The sequence below is a fragment of the Pelobates fuscus genome, chromosome 10, assembly GCF_036172605.1.
Source record: "Pelobates fuscus isolate aPelFus1 chromosome 10, aPelFus1.pri, whole genome shotgun sequence".
Lineage (NCBI taxonomy): Eukaryota > Metazoa > Chordata > Amphibia > Anura > Pelobatidae > Pelobates > Pelobates fuscus.
In genome coordinates this window covers 128,899,525-128,920,607 of record NC_086326.1, presented here as the reverse complement: position 1 = coordinate 128,920,607, position 21,083 = coordinate 128,899,525, and the positions used below count along the sequence as shown (strand labels likewise).

At 41.2% G+C, this 21,083-nt stretch overlaps 1 protein-coding gene across 1 annotated transcript in view; it reads left to right on the top strand.

The window, feature by feature from the left end:
* The window catches only part of GPRIN2 (G protein regulated inducer of neurite outgrowth 2), a 37,764-nt gene extending 19,830 nt beyond the window's left edge, over positions 1-17,934 (top strand). Inside the window, exon 2 of the mRNA XM_063434659.1 lies at positions 15,518-17,934. Coding sequence (XP_063290729.1) covers positions 15,541-17,355 — 1,815 coding nt within the window. The 5' untranslated portion in view covers positions 15,518-15,540 and the 3' untranslated portion in view covers positions 17,356-17,934. The remainder of the gene's footprint in view (positions 1-15,517) is intronic.
* The last annotated feature ends 3,149 nt before the right edge of the window (positions 17,935-21,083 follow it).

Sequence of the window (21,083 nt, the reverse complement as noted above, 5' to 3'; positions counted from 1 at the left end):
GTTTTTCTTTTTCATTGTTGTTTTCTTCCGTAGATTGCCACCAGCCTTATACTGATATTGGTATTTGGTGTACCCTGCAATTGGTCACCCTGAGTCTCTAGGGACTCTAGTTTGGACCACAGGAGGGTGCGGCCCTCCATCATCTCGATCCAAGAAGACTTTATTTTCAGGAACAGAGAGCGAACCCCTCTCAGATACAGGACCGGACACTGATTTGTTATTAGAGGGCACAGCCCTCCCTCAACCTCGGCCGAATACTGAGCTGGATACAGAGGACATGTTTGGTGGACACTTTCTCATAGAGAGAACCGGTCACGGATGTAAACTCTACTGTTTTGGTTATTAACGGGCGCGGCCCGCTCAGGCTATCAGCCGGACGCTATCACGTTAGTCGATCACATTAGAAGAGAACGCGGCTCTCTCATACACTCGACACTCTACAGGGCCGGCCACTTGCTCATCACACAGGCTTGTACCTGTGCAAGACATCGATGACTACATAGAGGGGCGTCCCTCCTGCATTCAATTGGATCTGACGTCCGTACTAGTGATTTCGTTATAGAGGACTGCCTAGTCGTACAAGATATACATTTTAATCTGGATCCCTCTATTCTATCTCCTGTAAGGGCTCTACTGGGTCCGGATCACTTAGGTACACACACTCCTGGAGATGGTACGGCTAACGGATGGCCTCAGGTATTACGAGAGTGCAGGTTTTGGTATTTTCTGCACCTTATAAATCGGAAAACTGCTTTCTGTTTTGGATATCCAGACTATTGCGGACCAACCGCGCAGACCGTTTCTCCCATATCAAGATGACAGGAGCTACGGAAACCTTCATGGAGCGAAAGGACACTGCCTTGCTCGGGTACCTAGATTAAGGAAGGCCGGTTATCCGGTCTGAAGGTAACCGTACACATGGTTCACATGGTAAGACCGGACATCCCGGTTGTCTTGAGTTCCCCGGTCATTACCATCTTGGGATAAGGGGGCAGGACTGCCCCATCTCCTCGGAATGCATACCTGGTGAACAGGGTTCGGAGTTGGTGGGTCCTCCGTCTATTAGCTATTTACCCCTCGCGGGAGCCATTCTGTTTTTTGATTCACGCTAACCTACTCTTCAACTACCGTCGAGGAGACCTACAAGATTTTTTGAGAGTACCTGGGGTACCCCGACTCCTACACAGACACCTTTCACTCTTAGGCGAAGGACATTCCTGGATGGAAATCTGCACTCCGGTTTGCACTTTCCATCCCTTTGAATATTTCTGGGATTCACTATTCCAGAAAATAGTCGACCACTGTTCCTCCACACAAGTTCAGTTCGGAACCATGAATGGACGTCCTTTTGGAATCTTTTCTCTACAGAGTCCGAGGATTACACAGTCCATTTGGAATGTCGGAATCACTTAGGATACGTCTAGTTGACAACACTCTCGCAGGCATTACAGATTTATTCTCGGATGATACATCTCACCAGGTAGGCCAGGAGAGAACGAAAGATCATACTCGGTTATATTGCGTCTTGGTGGTGGACTTAGACGCATTCCTTGTGATTGGGGATCTACCTGCAAGGCCGCGTCGCCGGATGACCCTGACACGATCGGAGGAACCACCCTACAGATCGAGAGTTGAGACATGATGGCAGTTTCTTCTCGCGGTCTTACGTCCGCAAAAGGCCTTCGTTATTTTACAACTACAAGAAAATAGCTGATAGGTCAGCTTGCAAGCTCAGGTCCCAACCGCTAGGAAGCGGGTGACAATACCAAGTTCGATGGATCTATCAGCAGATGGTGTTTTTCTGTGTTTTGAGATGCTTCATCGGCTGACATCTTCATTGATCCGTCTACTGTCGTTTTTCGCAGTTGGTAAGTACAATTAGGATTACTCTGCTATCTCCTGGAATAGGTACCAGCGACACAACCAGCGTTGGATTGGTGATCTGAGCGTTGAAACAGCAAATACGAAGCCTCCTGTCATGTTATACAATTGTAGATTATGCTAGCTTTAGTGTACCTATAATCTTAATTTTATTAATGACAGGAGGCGAGTATTTCCCACCCATTTTTATCCCTCCCTTGTTCTATGTTTATAGTTTGGTTTAATCAGGTACGTATGCAACTCTGCTTGTTGTCTCTGCTACCTGTTGCATGCTCTTACGTCTTTTCTTTCATAAGTAGGGTTGGGATATCTACATTTTAAGGTAATTTTGGTTGCTACATTGGGTGCACACATGTTTATTCAGAGTGCCTTTCATTGGATAATCAACCTGTCGATTCTGTTTTTTCTCTCGTTTCAGTTTACAGTCCATCACTATCTGGTTTGGCAGTTCTTCTCGGGTGGGGGACATCGTTGTATTCATCGTATGTAGGACTTCGTTTCTTCCCCATTATGTTTTCTGCCTTTTATCCTGTTTTGTCGCAGCTTGAAAGAGGAAATGATGCATGGGGAGGGGAGTTTTATAGTACCTAACTTTTTTTCTGATTGGTTGTTTTTTCTGTGCTGCTGTGGAGTTCTAGTAAAGAGAGACTTAAGCAAATACTCGCCTCCTGTCATTAATAAAATTAAGATTATAGGTACACTAAAGCTAGCATAATCTACAATTTTTTGCTGCTGTTTTTTATATTTATGGAATAAACTGTTTACAAAGATCCTGCATCCTGTTTTTTTGTTAAAGAAACAGGACGAGTAAGCAGTTAGCATCTGATTCCAGCTATCACCACATCATCCATTTAACGTTCTTAGTCTGAGCCAGCTTTTAATTGAAGTGGCTCAGAAATATGTGAGTTTATATATTTATTTGCTCATTTAAAATTGTTTGTACGTTATTACCATATGTCTGTTTTTCCTGATTTTATCTCTGCAGGATTTTAACTGGCCATAGGGGTAACTATCAAAATTCAATGTATTTCGGGTGTGCTCTCACTACTTTTACTGTTTTATTTACCTATTTATGTGAGGTGAGTGACCCACATTGGTGATTGTAGCACTCCATTTTATATTGTCTTTTTAACCAATATATCTATCTATTTATAATGTTAGATTTGGCGTTAGTGTATGGGCTGGGTGTCCGTGGTTCGTCGTTGTGTAATCGAGTCGTATATAGGAGCTTGGCTGTCTGTGTGTCCCCAGGTCTTAGCTTGTGTTGTCTGCTGATAGGGGTTTTTACTATGCCTTGGAGCTGGTCTTGTAACTAGGGTAAGTGCCCCGTGTGTTACTATGCCCTTTAACCCCAGGGCGTTGGGGGGGGTAGAGGTTTATAATCTATGTACGGGGCATTTGCCTCGACTTTTCGGGGCATGTTGGCCTTGGCTAACCGGTAAGGTGAGGTCTAGGCTGTAAGTATTATAAAATAACTGGTGTAACAACAAGAGTGCAATCTAAACTAATGATGTGTTAACTTAAATCTGGGCGTATAGTCAACACCGGTTTCAAGGTACAGTCCCAGGGTGTTCAGCAGGAATGTCCGTGGCGACACTGGGTAGCCCCAGTGTGGCCATTTGGGCTGGAGTGTCCCCAAAGGAGGAAATCTTATAGTGGTTGTCACCTTTGGTCACCCATAGCGTTCTTGGAGTCTCCCAGCGGTATGCGATGCCGGCTGTTTGTAGGGTGGACGTGACTGGCTGCAAGCTCTTTCGCCATAATAAGGTATCTCTGGTTAAGTCCTGGAAAAATGTAAGCTGGTGTGTTTCGAAGACATGCGGTGATTTCCCTTTGACTGCTGTAATCAGAGCGATTTTGTCCGTGAGGGACTGGCATCTCAGGATAATGTCTCATGGGGCTGCTTGTGGTGCTAGTCGAGGTTTAGCGATGCGATATACGCCATCAAATGTAAAATGTTTTGCTTGCTTATTTGGAAGGAGAGAGGCCACCAAGCGCCTTATGTAGAGAGGCAATTCGTCCAGTGGTACCTCTTCTGGTACACCTCGTATTTTGATGTTCTTTCTTTTGCCCCTATCCTCTAGTACATTTATTTGTCTATTGACATTAGCTTGTGCCTTTTGCATCTGAGTGACTGTCTTTTAGGGAGGTGAGGTCCTGGTGCAGATCTCTTACCTCTTGTTCTGCAGCGTGGGTGCAGGCCGACACCGCTTGTACTTCTGATGCACATAAGCTGGAGATTTCGCTGGAGGCCAGTCAGCATGGTCTGAATGTCCTGTTTTGTGGCCGGAGTTAACTCTTCGGCGGGTTGCATAATCGCGCTGTCAGTGGTGGCCTGGGCTGCACTGTGTGTAGAGTCTCCATTCTCTGACCGCTCGTGTGAGGCTGCCGTGGCGGTTCGAGTCCGCTGTTGCATGGGAGTCTGCAGCATGCTGCTTATGTCCCTGTGTGGTAAGGAGCTGTTCTGGGCTGGTTTTTGGGACCTCCGGGACTATAGTCTGCGTCAGCAGAGTATAAGCTCGCTCCGAGCTACGATGTTAATTCCCTGTTCAGGGTCTGCTCGCGTGTATAGTAGGCCCCAGTACCTTTGGCGTGGCGTTTCGTGCCCGATTTCTGCATAAACTGCATCTGTGGAATCAGCCGGTTGTCAGAAGTATGTGCCCGCCGCTCGTTTTTTCCGGTGAGGTTTATTTATATGCCTTTTGGCCGTTTTTCCGCTCCTAGTTGTCAGAGCTGTTGGAAATGGCGCCCTCTCCGCTGCGCCACTAGCACCGCCCCCCGTTTAAATCATTTTTATATTAATTAGAATAGTACAGATTTTACTGAAGTTACATAAGGATTCGATAACCCTCTCCCATGTAGACCAACAGTGAATTTGTTATGATCCACCTAATCACAGCATGTAGATTATCATCTTCAAACTTTATGTGTTCAATGCCCTGCTTACCTTACTTTAGAGATACGGTTAATATTTTACAAATTTTTTGAGATTGTATTCGGCAGGAAGATTACATTTTGGTAACCTGTGATGTTACTAGTTGATACAAGATAAAGGTTGTGAAGTGGTTTAGTGTTTTCTTAACCAGTCAGATAAAATTCCAGTGGAACAAATTGATTTCATTATTCAAGGTATTCATCTTGTTTTATTTTTTACATTTACAATGATTTTTTTTCTTTAATTTAGAGGAAACACTATGGGGATTGTGCTTGCACCCAGCTTTGCTAGTTTATTTATGGCTTATTGGTTTACAATTTGAGATAATGTAACAATGTAATGAATGTTGTTTACATAATAAATACAACATGAAGTGTAGAAGTATAAAATGAACAACAACATAAAGTATATGACTTCACAGAGTAAAATAGTGTCACATGCAGAAAATAGATTGTCAGGCCAACACTTACCTGCTTCTAGATCCTTCAATGGAAGAGGCAGGATGCCCACTCAGTTTGGGGCAGGCAAGAGCAGACCCAGTGACTCGTCTCGGTAATCTCCAAGCACACCTCCCTGGGAGGACTGAGGCATCCGACGGGGTCCTGGTCATCAGGAGGGTGGGGTTTGGACCTGCACTTGGATAGAGGCATATATGGCCACTCTGGGCAATGCCCAATTCCAGCTCATGATGGGAGCTGGGAATGTACAGGCATGATGGCAGGGGTTTATGGCGTAAACAGGCACCCTGTTAAATTGCACAGAACGACCTGAGCAAGTTGCTCAGTTCTGTGCTCTCACTTAGTGTGTATCCAGTCCATTACAGCTCTTCATTTTGTTATGACCCTTGGCTTTGTCTTCTGACCGTGTTTTTTAATTTGCCCTTGTCCTTTACACTGTGGACCTATTACCCATTTGAACCTTACCTCCTGGACATTTGATCCTGAAACGGGTTTTGACTTTGCCCTCAGATGTGCCCCTATTCCCATTGCCCTGCATTCTGAGCTCCTATCTTTACCCATGTGACAATAAGTTGCATGGATCATATAACACAAATTACAATACTCAGAAAAATCTCTGCGATAAGGCAAATCGATATGTGAGTAGAACAAACGTGCTATGAAAAGAAAGTGGTATGGAAAGTGGTTTTCTCCCTTCTGAGAAAAGGCAGTGTTTACATTGCTGCCTAGGGACACCTCTAGTGACAGTCGCTCAGCTACTAGAGATGCTTCCTCCCACCCACCCTTAGGTGGTAGGGTCATCTATACATTTGTATAAAATAGTATAACAGGGAGTGAGTTCATCATCTATGGATTTATTGTGGATATTTGTAATTGTTGGGGGAAACTATTAATAGTTTTAGATTGGGTTACCTTCATTTTAAGTTGGGAAGAGAGCAATGCCCCATTGGGCCCCTGTCTTGACTTGGGGCTCCGACTCTGTAAGTGTGAGTCAATCTCTGAGCCGGCATGGAGATTAAAAGATTTCCCTGTGTGGCTATGTGCCTGCCAGTGGAGAAGAGTATCAGTGCTCACTTACTCCCAGTGTGAGAAAAAAAAGTCACACTGAAGGGAAAGAAAAAACCTGCACAGTCCAAAGCAAAGGGAAGCCACCGTTTTCCAGCACAAATATAGGTAAAGAGGAGGGTGGATAAGATATCAGTCTCTGTGTGTGCCAGTCCTTTGTATGGCAGTATGTATCTGTATTTGTAATGGTGGATCTGTGAATGTTTATGTGAATGTAAACTTATATGAAGGAGATTACATCTGTGAATGTATGCCTCTGTGTACGTGATGTGTCTACATGAGTGCCTATGGCTCTAGGTGGTGGCCCAGGTCTAACATCCTGCCTAGGGGACAATCTTAATCCAGTTCTTTACACCAGGGATCTGCATAACCTTGTTTAAAAAGGAAGTGGGCAACTTTCGGTGATATTTATACTCTTTTTCCCCTATTTTGGAAACTTATGAGAAAGCCAGTAAGCCACATATCTGCTTGTCAAAAGTGATGTTCCCGAATGTTTTTGTTTTATAACAGTCATGAAAATTGATTGGGTATTTCACATTATTAAATTTAGAACAGTGACCCCATTTAACCCCTTAAGGACACATGACATGTGTGACATGTCATGATTCCCTTTTATTCCAGAAGTTTGGTCCTTAAGGGGTTAAAGAAAAAAATTATATGAGCTCTTGTCATTTGTGGTTCTTGCAAAGCCAGGAGCTTATTGTGAGGGGAATTTAGTTCCTTAACATTAACGGATAAGAATTGCAGGGCCATGGGTTAGCAATTCATAATTTCAAAGGCTTGAAGTTAGAAATTAACAAAGGGCAAACATAAAAGGTCATCATGGAGTTTAATCCCAGGGGCAATGTAAACCCTGCAGAGATGGGATTTCCTAACGCTCCACTTAAGGAAGGGTAAATAAGTATAAGTAGCAGAGATATTGCTACCTATTCCTATGGGATGAGAACATGAAATTTGTTAAAAGAAAAGGGATTATACAAAAAATACATTGGGTTTGTGACCCAAGGTGGGGAATGATCTTAGAATAGCACATCCTTGGGATATAACCCAAAACACATATAATCAATGTAACTTCCTTGTGAGAAAAGTGGGATACAGAAGAGTCTCAAAATAAATAAAAAGCACTAATATACTCAATATAAAAGGGAACTGAAATATATGCCAAAAAGTAAAGTGCCGCTGCCTCAAGGGCAGTACTCTGCATTGTTCATGCTAAAAGGTAAGGAACAATCACTGAGTAGTCCACTACTAGTTCTACGCTCTTGAAGCAGTGATGGGAGTAAGCTATATATAATAATATAGTATAACTCTCTGTCTCCTGTGCGGGCTTCTTTAATAATATGGAGTTTAGACATACTCACTATTAGCAATATAGATTTAGAAACCACATACAACAAATCATAAAAGCAGTCATGCCAGTATGCGGTGTAGGACCTAAGAGCTTATTGCTTCAGAATGGTGGGGGCAAAAATCCCTAAGGATTAACTAAACTCAAAAATAAGCATAATAAAGTAAAATTTTAAAAAATATATAACAAACATAGACCTGATACTCTCAAAAAAGTGGTCTCTCCGACCAGCAAAGAAAATGAGAAATAGATTGGCTGTAGTTGCAAGTTATTCAATGGTGCTAATATTCAGCAGATCAAGTTCCCTTTAAATGAGACATCCAATGCTCGTCTTTGCCAACTTTAGGCGGTAAGCCTCACTTCAAAGCTTGAGCACGTGCAGGAGAGTGGACAGGGAGGTTCCAATTCTCAAATCTTGAGAGGTGTCATGGCACCAGTAAGGCATGGCCAAGTGACCATGCCCAATTGGCACGTTCATGCTAAGGGAAGTCCATCAGTTTTCCTAGCATCGTGGTGGATTCCCCTCCGGTCCGCTCTCCACACATCTCCTAGTCGATATGGCATTCATATTCATGGCAAGTGGGCCACTATAGCCCAAGTCCAACAAGGGAAATCGAATTATCTGCCATGCTGGCCCATGCAGGGCCGGCGCTATTAAAGCACTGGTGTTGCTGTATGCTTTCAGAGCCACAGGTGAGATCAAAGGTGCATCAAAGTTAGCCATATACCTTGCACAAGGGCTCAAATGGACAGCCAGAACATAGAATAAAAGCAACAGGCAGCACAAGGTCATCCAGCACACTACTCGGTGGGACTAGTAAACAGAAACTGTGGCTGACCTGGAAAGCAGGGCCTGCTAGCACAGAATCATAGAGGGAGGTAGTTCAACATTGGCTTTGGCTTGGAAATATGGCTGCATCAAGTGTCCCCAGACCCCACCTATGTACTTGAGGAACGAGGGAGGGCAGCCTTCTGTAGCAGAGTGCCTGCTCCACCCTGTCTACATGTTGGACATGGGTACACTGCTGTGATAACCAGGTAAATACCTGGTAGGAGCAGGAAGTTGAGCCAGAAACAGAGCAGGGTGAAGCAACTTTCATAGAGCCTGTTAAACCACAGAGCATAGCAGAGGAGTCACACTACAAAGATCAACATCGCCGGCATTGTAGTGCAGCCCTGGCCACGCGGTCCATCAGGTGACCCATGCTCTTGGAGCCACCCGATGGCAATGGATTTCCTGGGGCACGGTTGTGCTCTTAAAGCGCTGCCATCGGGTGGCTCAGTCAGAGAGCCGGACATTTCGTAACAGCATCCCGATTATCAGTTTAATAGATCATTAAATATGGATTATATACTTGATGCCAAATAATGCATACATGATGGTTTTGGTTTTGTCATGATTTAATGTTATTATCACCTACAGGCCAGGATCACGCAACAGTAAGGCTCAATTCTCCCCTCTGATCATGTATTTATTTATTTAGGTTTTTGCTAATAAACTGTCTTTATTTTTTCTCTGGAATCTATAATTTCATTAGTTGCGTAACATTTGCTGGTACAAAACTAATAGATATTTCTGTTCGTACTCTAAGATTATAAAGAAAATCATTTGTAATCCTATGTTCACTGAAAGCCTTTTTGACTTGTAATTTTAACTTTGTATTATCTAAGTAGATTGAAGCTTAGAGTGAATTAATAAAGAATGGAATAAAGGTTTTGTTGTTTAAAAAAAAAAAAAAAAAAAAGGCTATATAGAGAAAAGAATTGTTACATAAATAAATGCTTGGTAAACCCCACATGGAGTGCCACTTTATTTATAATTCTAAATTAGGGTATGTGCTACATTACTGAGTTTTAAAATCCATAATGTCTTATAACAGCCTCATTTAGCCCATGGTACTAAAGGCCTGTCTGTTCCCTAAACGCTGCATAGAATTTAATGCTGCTTATTAGACATACAATGCCTATTGTTCCCCTCAATACATGGACAGGACAGGCTAAAGCAAGGGTGGGCAACCTTTTAATTTTGAAGCCCCTTGGCGTGCCGGTTCTATATTTTTTTTAAATAAAGGTGTCTATGTTGCCGTATATTGCTTGTTTTATTTATGGGTGCTGCGGTTGCTTTGTAGCGTTGTATTTATGCGTATATGTTTGTTATACTATATGTTTATGAGTAGTTTGTTATATTTTGTATTTCTATGAATGTGGGCTGTGTATGGCGGCTACTTGTGGAATGGGTGATATGTTACATTGTGTTTTGTGGTGTGTGTATGTGAGAGGCTGCTTGTGAGGTTGTGTGTGTGTATGTGGATTGTCATTGGTGTTGTGTTTTTAAGGACTGTGTGGGTTGTTTGTATTTATGATTGGAAGGCTTCTTCTTCAGCTCGGTATATGTCTAGCAGTGTGGGTGGCTTTCTTGTGGTACAGTGGGGACCAGGTACAGGTCAAGGGCTCTCTAGTACTCTAGTGTGGGTTCCCGTTCACAAGTGCTGGGAGGAAGTGGTCTGAGATCACTTTTTCTAAGTGCTGCAATCCGTAAATTGAGGATTGTATCTCACCACATGCAATCACCGCTCGGTTTGCACTAGCAGATATCTGACGTCCCACTGAGGCTCCTGAAAGCCAGAGCCCGTTTGTCTCTAGCAGCCTTGAGTGCCGTGCAAAGGGGAGGTAATGACACTTAGCCGCCACCCGTCGCCCATGGGTGGTGGCACGGGGGGAGGACAATAGGTCCCGCCCCCCCTTGTTATTTAGGGCCCCCACCCGTCGCTCAGGGTTGGGGGCCGGAGGGTGGTCAATAAGTCCCCCACCGCTCAGGGGTGGGGTCCGGGGGGGAGGACAATAGGTCCCACCCCTTATTGTTATTTAGGGCCCCCACCCGCCGCTCGAGGGGGTGTTTTCATTTTTACAACAGTGGCTGCTCACTGTTTAGTAGACATGCCCTTACTCGCGGCATAGCGAGTAGGGGCATTCAGGAGATTTTAATCTCTCTTATGCTATTATGGGAGGTCATATTACCCATAGAGTGAAGGAGGACATGCTCCCTGCCGCTTCTATTTTGACATATTACAAGGAGGGAGCTGCACACCGGTAGCTACCTCCTTGTAATAGACCGAACAAATGAGGTCTTCTTTCATTCATTTGAAATTTCTATTTATTTATTCATCTTTCTGACAAACGAATAGTTGAAATTCCCGTTCGCATGCCCAAGTGTTTAACTGGGAATGCACGGCAATTTCACAGTGCTATCCAGTGTGGGCATATGAAGTGTCCCACAGGGACTTCATCTACCCACACAAAGATGGCGGGGCCCAGGACCTATGTCCGGGCATAAAATAAAGATGCAAAAATAGGTTATATGGGGGGCTTAGGGACATTTGAGGGTGACGAGGGGGAAAATTACATGTAGTCGAGTCGGAAGGGGGTTAAAAAAAAAAAAAAAAAAGGGGGATTCGGCCATGACAGTGCCGCTTTAATATTCCGATCTAGTATTCGCATATGTGGATATGTGAAAAATGCACCCTTTTTAAAATGAATAGCTACACGAACTTTGACATTTACAACGGAGGCTCTTTTGAATAATCCCTCTAAAGCCTACACTATGTAACACATTACGCTTGCGTTCGTGCTCTAATAGATAATCGTGTACATTTATCCACCCAGGATACAGAGCATTATGTTAAAGAAACCGGACTTCTGACCAAAACCCAGATGTGTGTAAAACCAATCTTGCAAGATCATTTAACCCCTTAAGGACCAAACTTCTGGAATAAAAGGGAATCATGACGTGTCAGACACGTCATGTGTCCTTAAGGGGTTAAACCATTTTTTTTTCTGTGAGATCCTCTCTTTTTTACATTGAGTTTACATTATAGAATGCAATCATTCTGTGAAAAACGTGGTTCCTATTTGCCATGGATTATTTACTAAAGTGAGAATTAGCTGAATTTTTGCTAATTTTACCTTGAATTAGAAATTCACTTTGGATTTTCACTTTAGTGAATATCCCTGTATTCTCCATTATTTTTTCAACACCGTGAAAATATTGCAGTAATTCTGCACAATTCTGATACAACTTATATCATCTAATTGCAGTCGGTTCATGCTAAAGCTGGCTGAATAAAAAAAACTGAAATTTCTCTATTTTGGCATTCTAAGGCATTCAAAAGGCATGCAAAGCATCATGGGAGTTGTGGTAAATCTGGGGATCTACCTTTTGGGTACCCCTGCCTTAAACCTTTTTTTGCTTATTTTGGGGAACACTGCCTATGCGTATGAAATCCAGTCTCTTTAAGAAGCATTCAGAGAATCTGAAAAAAAAACTGCCTGTCTGACACTAGAGGCATACTAACTGACAAATGTAAACATTGTTGTTTCTCGGAAAACGGCAATGTTTACTTATGTCAGACTGCAGGGACAGGGCCTATGCACCAAAACCTCTCCATTAAGATGTAGTCGCTGTGCCAAAGAGCAGGATAATCCTATGTAGGAGGGTCCCCCTGCTCTCCCATGTCTAGTGTCAAAAAAGAGGTCTAGGCAGACTCTACAGGTAGGGGAAGGGCCTTTATATTTGTCCATCACGCTGCTTAACAGTGTTTATGGGGTACTATGGTCACCAAAACAACTTTAACACTGCAGTCTCACTGCTTAATTCTCTGCCATTTAGGAGTTAAATCACTTTTGTTTCTGTTTATGCAGCCCTGGCCACACCTACCCTGGCTGTGACTCACACTGCCTGCATGAAAACAAAATGGTTTCATTTCCATTTAGATGTTACTTACATTCAAATTTTGTATCTCCTGTTCTGTAAATTGAACTTTAATAACAAATAGGAGGCTCCTGCAGGGACTTGCAAGCTATTAACAGAGCAGGATATAAGAAATTCTTAATTAAACAGACTGTACAATGTGTAAACATTAGATTACTTTTTTACAGGAAGTGTTTAAGAAGGCTGTGTAAGTCACATGCAGGGAGGTGTGACTAGGGCTGTATAAACAAAGTGAGTAAACTCTTCATTGGCAGAGAATTGAGCAGTGAGACTACAGGGGCATGATCTATAAACCAAAACTGCTTAATTAAGCTAAAGTTGTTTTTGTGACTATAGTGTCCCTTCTAGTTGGGAAGCTAGAGGAAGAGTGTTTTAAAAAGCTTTGTATTGGATTTATAAATGTAGTTAACATTAGCAGGTAGGTTAATTAAAGCCCTATAAAGGAACTGATAGGACATACTTAAAGCCCTATAGAGGAGCTGATAGGACATACTTAAAGCCCTATAGATGAGCTGATAGGACATACTTAAAGCCCTATAGAGGAGCTGATAGGACATACTTAAAGCCCTATAGATGAGCTGATAGGACATACTTAAAGCCCTATAGAGGAGCTGATAGGATATAACAGTCCATATTTGATGATGGATTATCATACGTCTCTAAAAGGTTGCAAAAAAATTGCTAATTATTATGGCTGGCAAACTATAACATATAAACGTTATATTCATGGCACAATGTGACAATATGATGTGCAAACTCACCCAAAACACAACTTATTTTAATACCATGGAATCAGATTAAAGTTCCTCTGACATTCAGCTTTTGTTTTATTAAACTTTTCGGCAAATTAAATAGGTCAAAACATTAATCACAAGACTGCAAGGGAGAAGAGAGGTTCCAACAAATGTGTTGCTTTCATAAAAAGAATTTAATGAGAGCAAGAGAATTAGGATCAGTCTTACAGACATCGGAGGCTTAGCCAAAAATAGTATGTATTAATTCTATATCTCTCCTTGTAATCCTTCCTGCTAGCTTCAGATGCATCTGAGCAAGTCTGTGCCTGTATTTACTTGTATTGTTCTCAGTTTGCTGATTAAACAAAGGGGACAGTCAATCATTTACGTTCAGTAATGTGCGTATTTGCAGTGGAAACATTAGTGTTTTGTGCTAAGCAGGCAATATTCAGTGATCTCTATGAAAGGTCACGGTTTTATGTCTCAAGGCATATATTTTTATTTTTAGAATTCCTCTACTCAGACTAAAAGAAATACATTCTGTGGATATAGAATATAATTCTATAAATATATGAAATTGGATGTGTTGGGTACTACACGTTTATGTGCACATCTAAAACTCAAACAGGATTATTCACCTAAGTAATAATTGTTGGTTATTTCAAATGAATTCCAAATTTAAGGCTATTGTAGCAGTACTGAAGCCTAGCGGACTTGGATAATTTTTCGAGTACAGATAGTTTGACCTTAAATTTGTAATTCACTTTAAATTCTGAACATTTTTCATTTGGATTTAAATAACCCTGTTTGAATTCCCGACAAGTGTCTCAGCTGTAAACAACTTTTCTCTTTATTTTAGTCTATCCACCAATATCTTTATTTAACTCGTGATATCCTGCTGGTGTCAAATCAAATGCCCTTGTCATCAGTAAATACATATGACACCATTGTGTACACTTCTCATTCCTACCTCCTTTCTCCCCTAAACCAGCAGCACTGCTTGACATTATCTAGCACAGGGGTGCCCAAAACGTAGAGCCCCACATGTTTTATTACTACTGCTTCCGTGATGCTGTTATTCTAAAGGCATTCTAAATGCATGCAAAGCATCATGGTAGTTGTAGTTCTGCAACATCTAGGGATCTAACGTTTGGGCACCCCTCATCTAGTAGCTTCTGACATGCCTATTCTTGGCCACATTAGCCTTGCCAACTTCCTCTCCTCTACACTAGCTTCATCTCTCATTCATGTATTCTACTAATATCGCGTCATTTGCTTTATACCACTGTGCATGAGCGGACTAACATAGAGAGGGTCCTGGTGCAAGGATTAAAAAAAAGTAGATCCCCGACGGTCATAAAACTCCCACAATACTTTTCACTCTAGAGATCTACTATTGTCCATCCTTGTAGGGCTGTACTTAGCACTGAATGATGTTTCCATGTTTAAATGTAAACTTGTTTTTGTATGGAGTGTGTTTTTAGGGGAGTATTTGTGTGTAGTGTTGGAGTTCGAATTCTGAAATGTATGCATATGCACTGCCACACACAATAATAATAATACAGATACACACAGACACACATGCAAATACAAAAGGTACAGATATGTACTGATACAGATACACAGACACACACACAGATACTCTAGTAATTGTGGTTATGAAAATGCACTTCAAAGTTAAATTATAGATCCCTGGTAATAATGTATTTAATCTCTTTCAGGTGCTAACCACTACTTTGTGTAAACCTCAAAACACTCCAAAAGTATTCAATAAAATAGATTAATATATGTGCAAATATGTGAAAACCATAAAACCAACTCAATCTCCTCAATACACATTTTAAGTGCTCGTGCAAAAAGAAAAAAAATTGTGTTTTTACAAAATGCTTAATACATCCAAAACGTGTTCAACACATTTGCAAACATGGCACAAACATTTTATGAATTGCATGCAGTTTAACCACGGCTTGTTTATTTGAAATTGCTGTGTCTCTATATAGCACATAAATTATATTTGTGGAATACACTAAGCAATTTACAAGTCGGGGGGGAGGAAAAAGGGAAAATAACTAATAGTGTACTCTCCTGAACCATAGACTTTTGAGAAGTGATGTGCAATATATTTATATTTTCATACTCCTGTATAGTCTTGTTATGTATTATTTTTTTTGTGTGTGTTTTATGTCTATGTTATGTACATTTTATGGGAAGGAAAAAATGAAAAAAATAAAGATTATAAATAAAAAAAAATAATAAAAGTGGGGAACATATGTTACGAAGAACAATATGTGTTTTAAATATGGCTTTCTTTTTTTTTTTTTTTTGCAGATTGAAAATATATTTATCTTGTAATGGAAAATAGAAGTCGTAGACTTTCAACAAATTCTTGCCAAGATTATGTGGTTTGCCACCAGAAGACCAACCAAGGCTGCCATTCATTGTCAAAGAGTTCTTCTGCTCTGACATCTAGTGACCAAGGAGACTCGCAAAAGACCAGGCAGAATATCCATAAAAGTCTGAAAAATGTCCTCCGCACATCTGAATGCAAGGAAACAAATAGCATTCAGTCTTCAAACAGCACTGAGTGGCCTCTTATCCAAGATGAAGACCTCAATTTGTTTTTAGAACATACAAACTACAGTCATCTTGCCATTGACCACACAAATGAAAAACCTAAGCACATGAACCATTTGGCTGTTGATTCATCTGTAGAACCCAGAGATGAAGGGGGCACAGTAAGTTTTGTCAGAAGCAACGTATCAGAGAATCACTCATTATTGGGCACCTCTGAAACGAAAGAATATGAAGTTCAGAATGTAGACAGGCTTGGAATACAAGGCACAGGGGTTCAAAAAAGCTATTCTGATTTCTTCGGTTGTAGCAGGAGTCCCCTCACTAGCCCTTTCATGACACACAATAGAAATAGTGCCACTTATTCTGTCTTATGTTCGTCTAGCAGTTTTTCTGGTTCATTCAGTGATGGGATAAGCAGTGCAACAAATGACTCTGGAACAGCCTGCTCTCCATCAAACCATCAAAATGATTTAACTGAGGTGATGAATTCAGTAAGAGATGAAAATATTCCCAAAGGACATTTGAACAATAGCACCATTCAGCACAACATTACAGTCTATGCAGTATCAGGCACATACGAACATGGAGTTTTAGGACCAAAGAATTCTGGGAATGGTTTCCCACAAAATACACACTTGTTCAGCCAGTCACATTATAATATTCCAGGGGTGATGTCCTGTGATAACATATCTGACATCAGACATTCTCCACCACCAATGATCATTCATAATAGCTGTACTCTACATTGTTGTAAAGGCCACGAGCCTATGATGAAGGTGGATGATACAATTGCGGCATATTGTCATGCCATGCCTATATCATCGGTTCAGTTTTCCTCTGGTCTAGACTGCTCAGTTACTGAATCTGGGATAGGACCACCTCCACAACATTTTTATTCCCTTTTACCCCCTCCCATAACTTTTCCTAAACTAGTGTCTTCTGTTAGTGAATCTGGACTGGATGCAAAGAAATTGATCAAGTGTGGTCGGTTGGCCTTTCCAGCAGCACCAGTTTCCTTTGGTGAACTACAGTTGCACAGTTCTTCAGCACAGGGTAGCAATGAACTACTTATAATCAATAATTCTGAAAGGTCATCAGATAATCTCCAAACAATAGATTCAAGCACAAAAATGAAAGACACATGGACTATGACTTCAATGAACTGCTTAGCCATGGGGCCAAAGTTTACACTTGATTTCAGAGATGCAGAGGTTCAAACTGTTATTATCATGGAAAATAAATCGGTTTCGACTAGCCCCCGTTTTCAGAACTCTGGCCATTCTCACTTATTTCCAGATGTTGGAATACCACTAAATTTGCAGTGTCCCAAATCTCCAGTACGTGAAGTAAGGTGGGATGAAGAAGGCATGACCTGGGAGGTATATGGTGCAGCAGTTGATCCTGAGGTTTTGGGTTTAGCAATACAGAAACATTTGGAGATTCAGATAGAACAGAATTTGCAATCCAACGAGCTGTCTGAAGAACATCCAGTGAAACTGTCTCCTAAAGAAAAGAGAAGGTCACTTAGAAATGTCATCCATTCTCTTCGACAATCTAACTGCTGTGTGCGTACCAACTCTACATCTGAGTGATACCAGTGAGTGCGGGACTGGATTGCACATTTTGCAGATTCACGTTTTGCAATAGCCTGGACTTAATTATGGTGCTCGGTTCCAGTAGCTATACGAAATAGGACAAAAATGTACAACAAATGGTGACATTGTCAACTGGATTTATAGGCATATATGATTAAACAGGGCTTCTGGTTCCACCATACTTTTGTGCCTTGGAGTACATCATTACAGAAATCCAACTCTAGCTAGCTGCCTATTGCCATTGCTTGTTCACATAATTTAAATGTGCCAGGCACAAAAGAGGGGAGCTGTTTATGGACAACAAGGGAAGTATTTTGCCTAAGGAGAAATGTTCATATTTATGTAATTGCTCTACCGTCTTTTCTCATCAACGCAACTTTGTTATGTATTATTAATTGCAATAATTAGACCAGATTAAACATTAATAAAATAGCTCAGTCATTAGGGCTTCATCGGCAGTATCTCAGAATCACTGGTTCAGTTCCCAGCAAAGTTTAAAAAATAAGTACCAATCAATCTGATAATAACATAGATTTCAGCACAATACTCGAAAGTTAATTATTTCTTTATATAGATAAACTGACATTTATATATGGAAATTGGTATATAGGTTAAGCATTTTGTTTATTTTTTTTTTAATTCAGAGCATACAAATATATTTGGAGCCTGCTAAAATGTAATAATTGAATATATGTATATTATTATAATTTTTTTAGATTTTTTTTGGCGTTTTTATGCGTCAACTTATTCCGCAGCACTTTATTAATAATTTAATATTAGAACATTTACAATGTTGGGATATGTCTTTGCAGACTAAGTTTATATTTTTTTCTATGACCATTCCCATGTATATTGTTTGTTTTTCTATTTATTTATATTTTCTGCTCATTTCTTGCCTTTCTTCTAAGGAATTTTAGCAAATTGCAAAACGCGTAAACAGTTTAAGAGTCATCGACTCAATTTCAATTTAGTTTCTCAACTTTGTTTAAGTCTGCTTCAACAAAACAGACAATGATTGTTTAATTGTCTAATTTATAATGCAAAAAAAATCTTACATTTACAAAGCATAAAAGTGAAGTCTACAAATCAGCATTTATATCCTTTCTTCCTTTTTTTTTTATTTTTTTTTTATTCCAGAACAGTGAAAATCTATCTAAAATATTTTGTTGCTTTCTTGTTTGGCAATTTGAAGATTTTTGGCTGTATTCATGAACTGCTTTAAATATATTAAACAGGAAGCTATCAGACTATACTGTGATGATACTGGAGTGTGTAATACTTAGTGCTTTCTGGCAGAGAGAAGTCAAAATGTAATTGTGATATGCAGCATTCTACTTACTGGGCAGTAACATATTTGGTTTCCAATTGTGTGTATCCAATTTCCTTTTAATGCTACTGGCTCATTTGTTTAATTTTTAAGTTATTAAATAATTTGCAGTTAAAACATTCTTATGTTATTTTTAATGGCCTTTGTTATTTTGTATACCACTCCTTCAGAGCAGGATTGACCATAAGATGACCATAGGCATAGAAACGGACATTCAAGGCACCAAAAGGACTCCATCTTAAATGGACACTCCAGACCCCTTAAGCACTTTAGCTTGTTGAAAAGTTTTATGTGTGAAGAGTGTGTCCCGCTTTTCATTTTGTAAAAAGTGCAGATTTCTTTTTTTTTTTTTTTTTTTACATTCTTTATTTTTGGTATGCAGGGATGTACAATAGCGCCTGTGCCGCCACAACAGCTTTAACAGGCTCAAGTTACATAAACATAGGGTAACAGTATTGTGGCACGATATGTATGCATACATTTTTAGTAATATGGGTTAAACAACAATGATATACTAAGTCATGGTAAAGTAAACAGCACGTTTAAGTTTTAGGTATATCAAGTTAAGTACATGTTAATAAAACTCTATAACATTTTATAACTGAGCTATACACGCTATTTGAATGAGTATGATACAGTTTTTAAGTTTCAGGCTTATTTAAAAGTGCAGATTTCAATAGATATTGGCACTTTTATAAATTATACATGTCAGCGAGCGGCGTCCTCTCAGCCCCAGGCGCCGCTCGCGTCCTCCTCCTCGCCTCCCAGCGGCAGTATGTATAACGCTGCACGCTGGGAGCCCGCACGCTTTTACGAACGCCAGGGTCGGTCACGTGACCCGGCGTTAAAGTCACAGTACAATAATCACAGTGGGAGGTGTAAATATCTCCCACGTGTGATTGTTAATTCTGATTGGAAGTTATCCAATCAGAATTAACCATAGGATTTATATACTTACCTTTCCTGTCTCTCAGTGCCCTGTTGTGGTCTTGTGATACCTGTATTGCAGTCTGTTCGTGCGTCTCTCTCTGGTTACCGATTATTTGGCTTGTTATTCCGATTTTCCTGTATTCTCCATTCCTTTGACCTCAGCTTGTTTCTCGTTCTCCTGTTTTCTGTCTCCTTTACTTGGCTTGTCTCCTGACTATTCTTAGTGTGCTTAACGCGGCCATTCTAAGGACCGGTATTGCACCCTTTACTTTCTGTGACCTGTTAGCGTGTTAGGTTCCCGAATCGTGACAATACAGGTTACAACCCCCAGCTTTTCAATCAGACAGGTTCTGCGAACTGTATGTATATATACACTGCTCAAAAAAAAAGGGAACACAAAAATAACACATCCTAGATCTGAATGAATTAAATATTTTTCTGAAATACTTTGTTCTTGACATAGTTGAATGTGCTGACAACAAAATCACACAAAAATAAAAAAATGGAAATCAAATTTTTCAACCCATGGAGGTCTGGATTTGGAGTCACACTCAAAATTAAAGTGGAAAAACACACTACAGGCGGATCCAACTGTAATGTAATGTCCTTAAAACAAGTCAAAATGAGGCTCAGTAGTGTGTGTGGCCTCCACGCGCCTGTATGACCTCCCTACAACGCCTGTGCATTCTCCTGATGAGGTGACGGATGGTCTCCTGAGGGATCTCCTCCCAGACCTGGACTAAAGCATCTGCCAACTCCTGGACAGTCTGTGGTGCAACGTGACGTTGGTGGATGGAGCGAGACATGATGTCCCAGATGTGCTCAATTGGATTCAGGTCTGGGGAACGGGCGGGCCAGTCCATAGCATCGTCTTGCAGGAACTGCTGACACACTCCAGCCACATGAGGTCTAGCATTGTCTTGCATTAGGAGGAACCCAGGGCCAACCGCACCAGCATATGGTCTCACAAGAGGTCTGAGGATCTCATCTCGGTACCTAATGGCAGTCAGACTACCTCTGGCGAGTACATGGCGGGCTGTGCGGCCCCCCAAAGAAATGCCACCCCACACCATTACTGACCCACTGCCAAACCGGTCATGCTGGAGGATGTTGCTGGCAGCATAACGTTCTCCACAGCGTCTCCAGACTCTGTCACGTCTCTCATGTGTGCTCAGTGTGAACCTGCTTTCATCTGTGAAGAGCACAGGGCGCCAGTGGCGAATTTGCCAATCTTGGTGTTCTCTGGCAAATGCCAAACGTCCCGATGTACTGGCCTGTCTCCTAGTAGCGCCTCCATGCTCTGGACACTACACTGACAGACACAGCAAACCTTCTTGTCACAACTCGCATTGATGTGCCATCCTGGATGAGCTGCACTACCTGAGCCACCTGTGTGGGTTGTAGACTCCGTCTCATGCTACCACTAGCGTGAAAGCACCGCCAGCATTCAAAAGTGACCAAAACATCA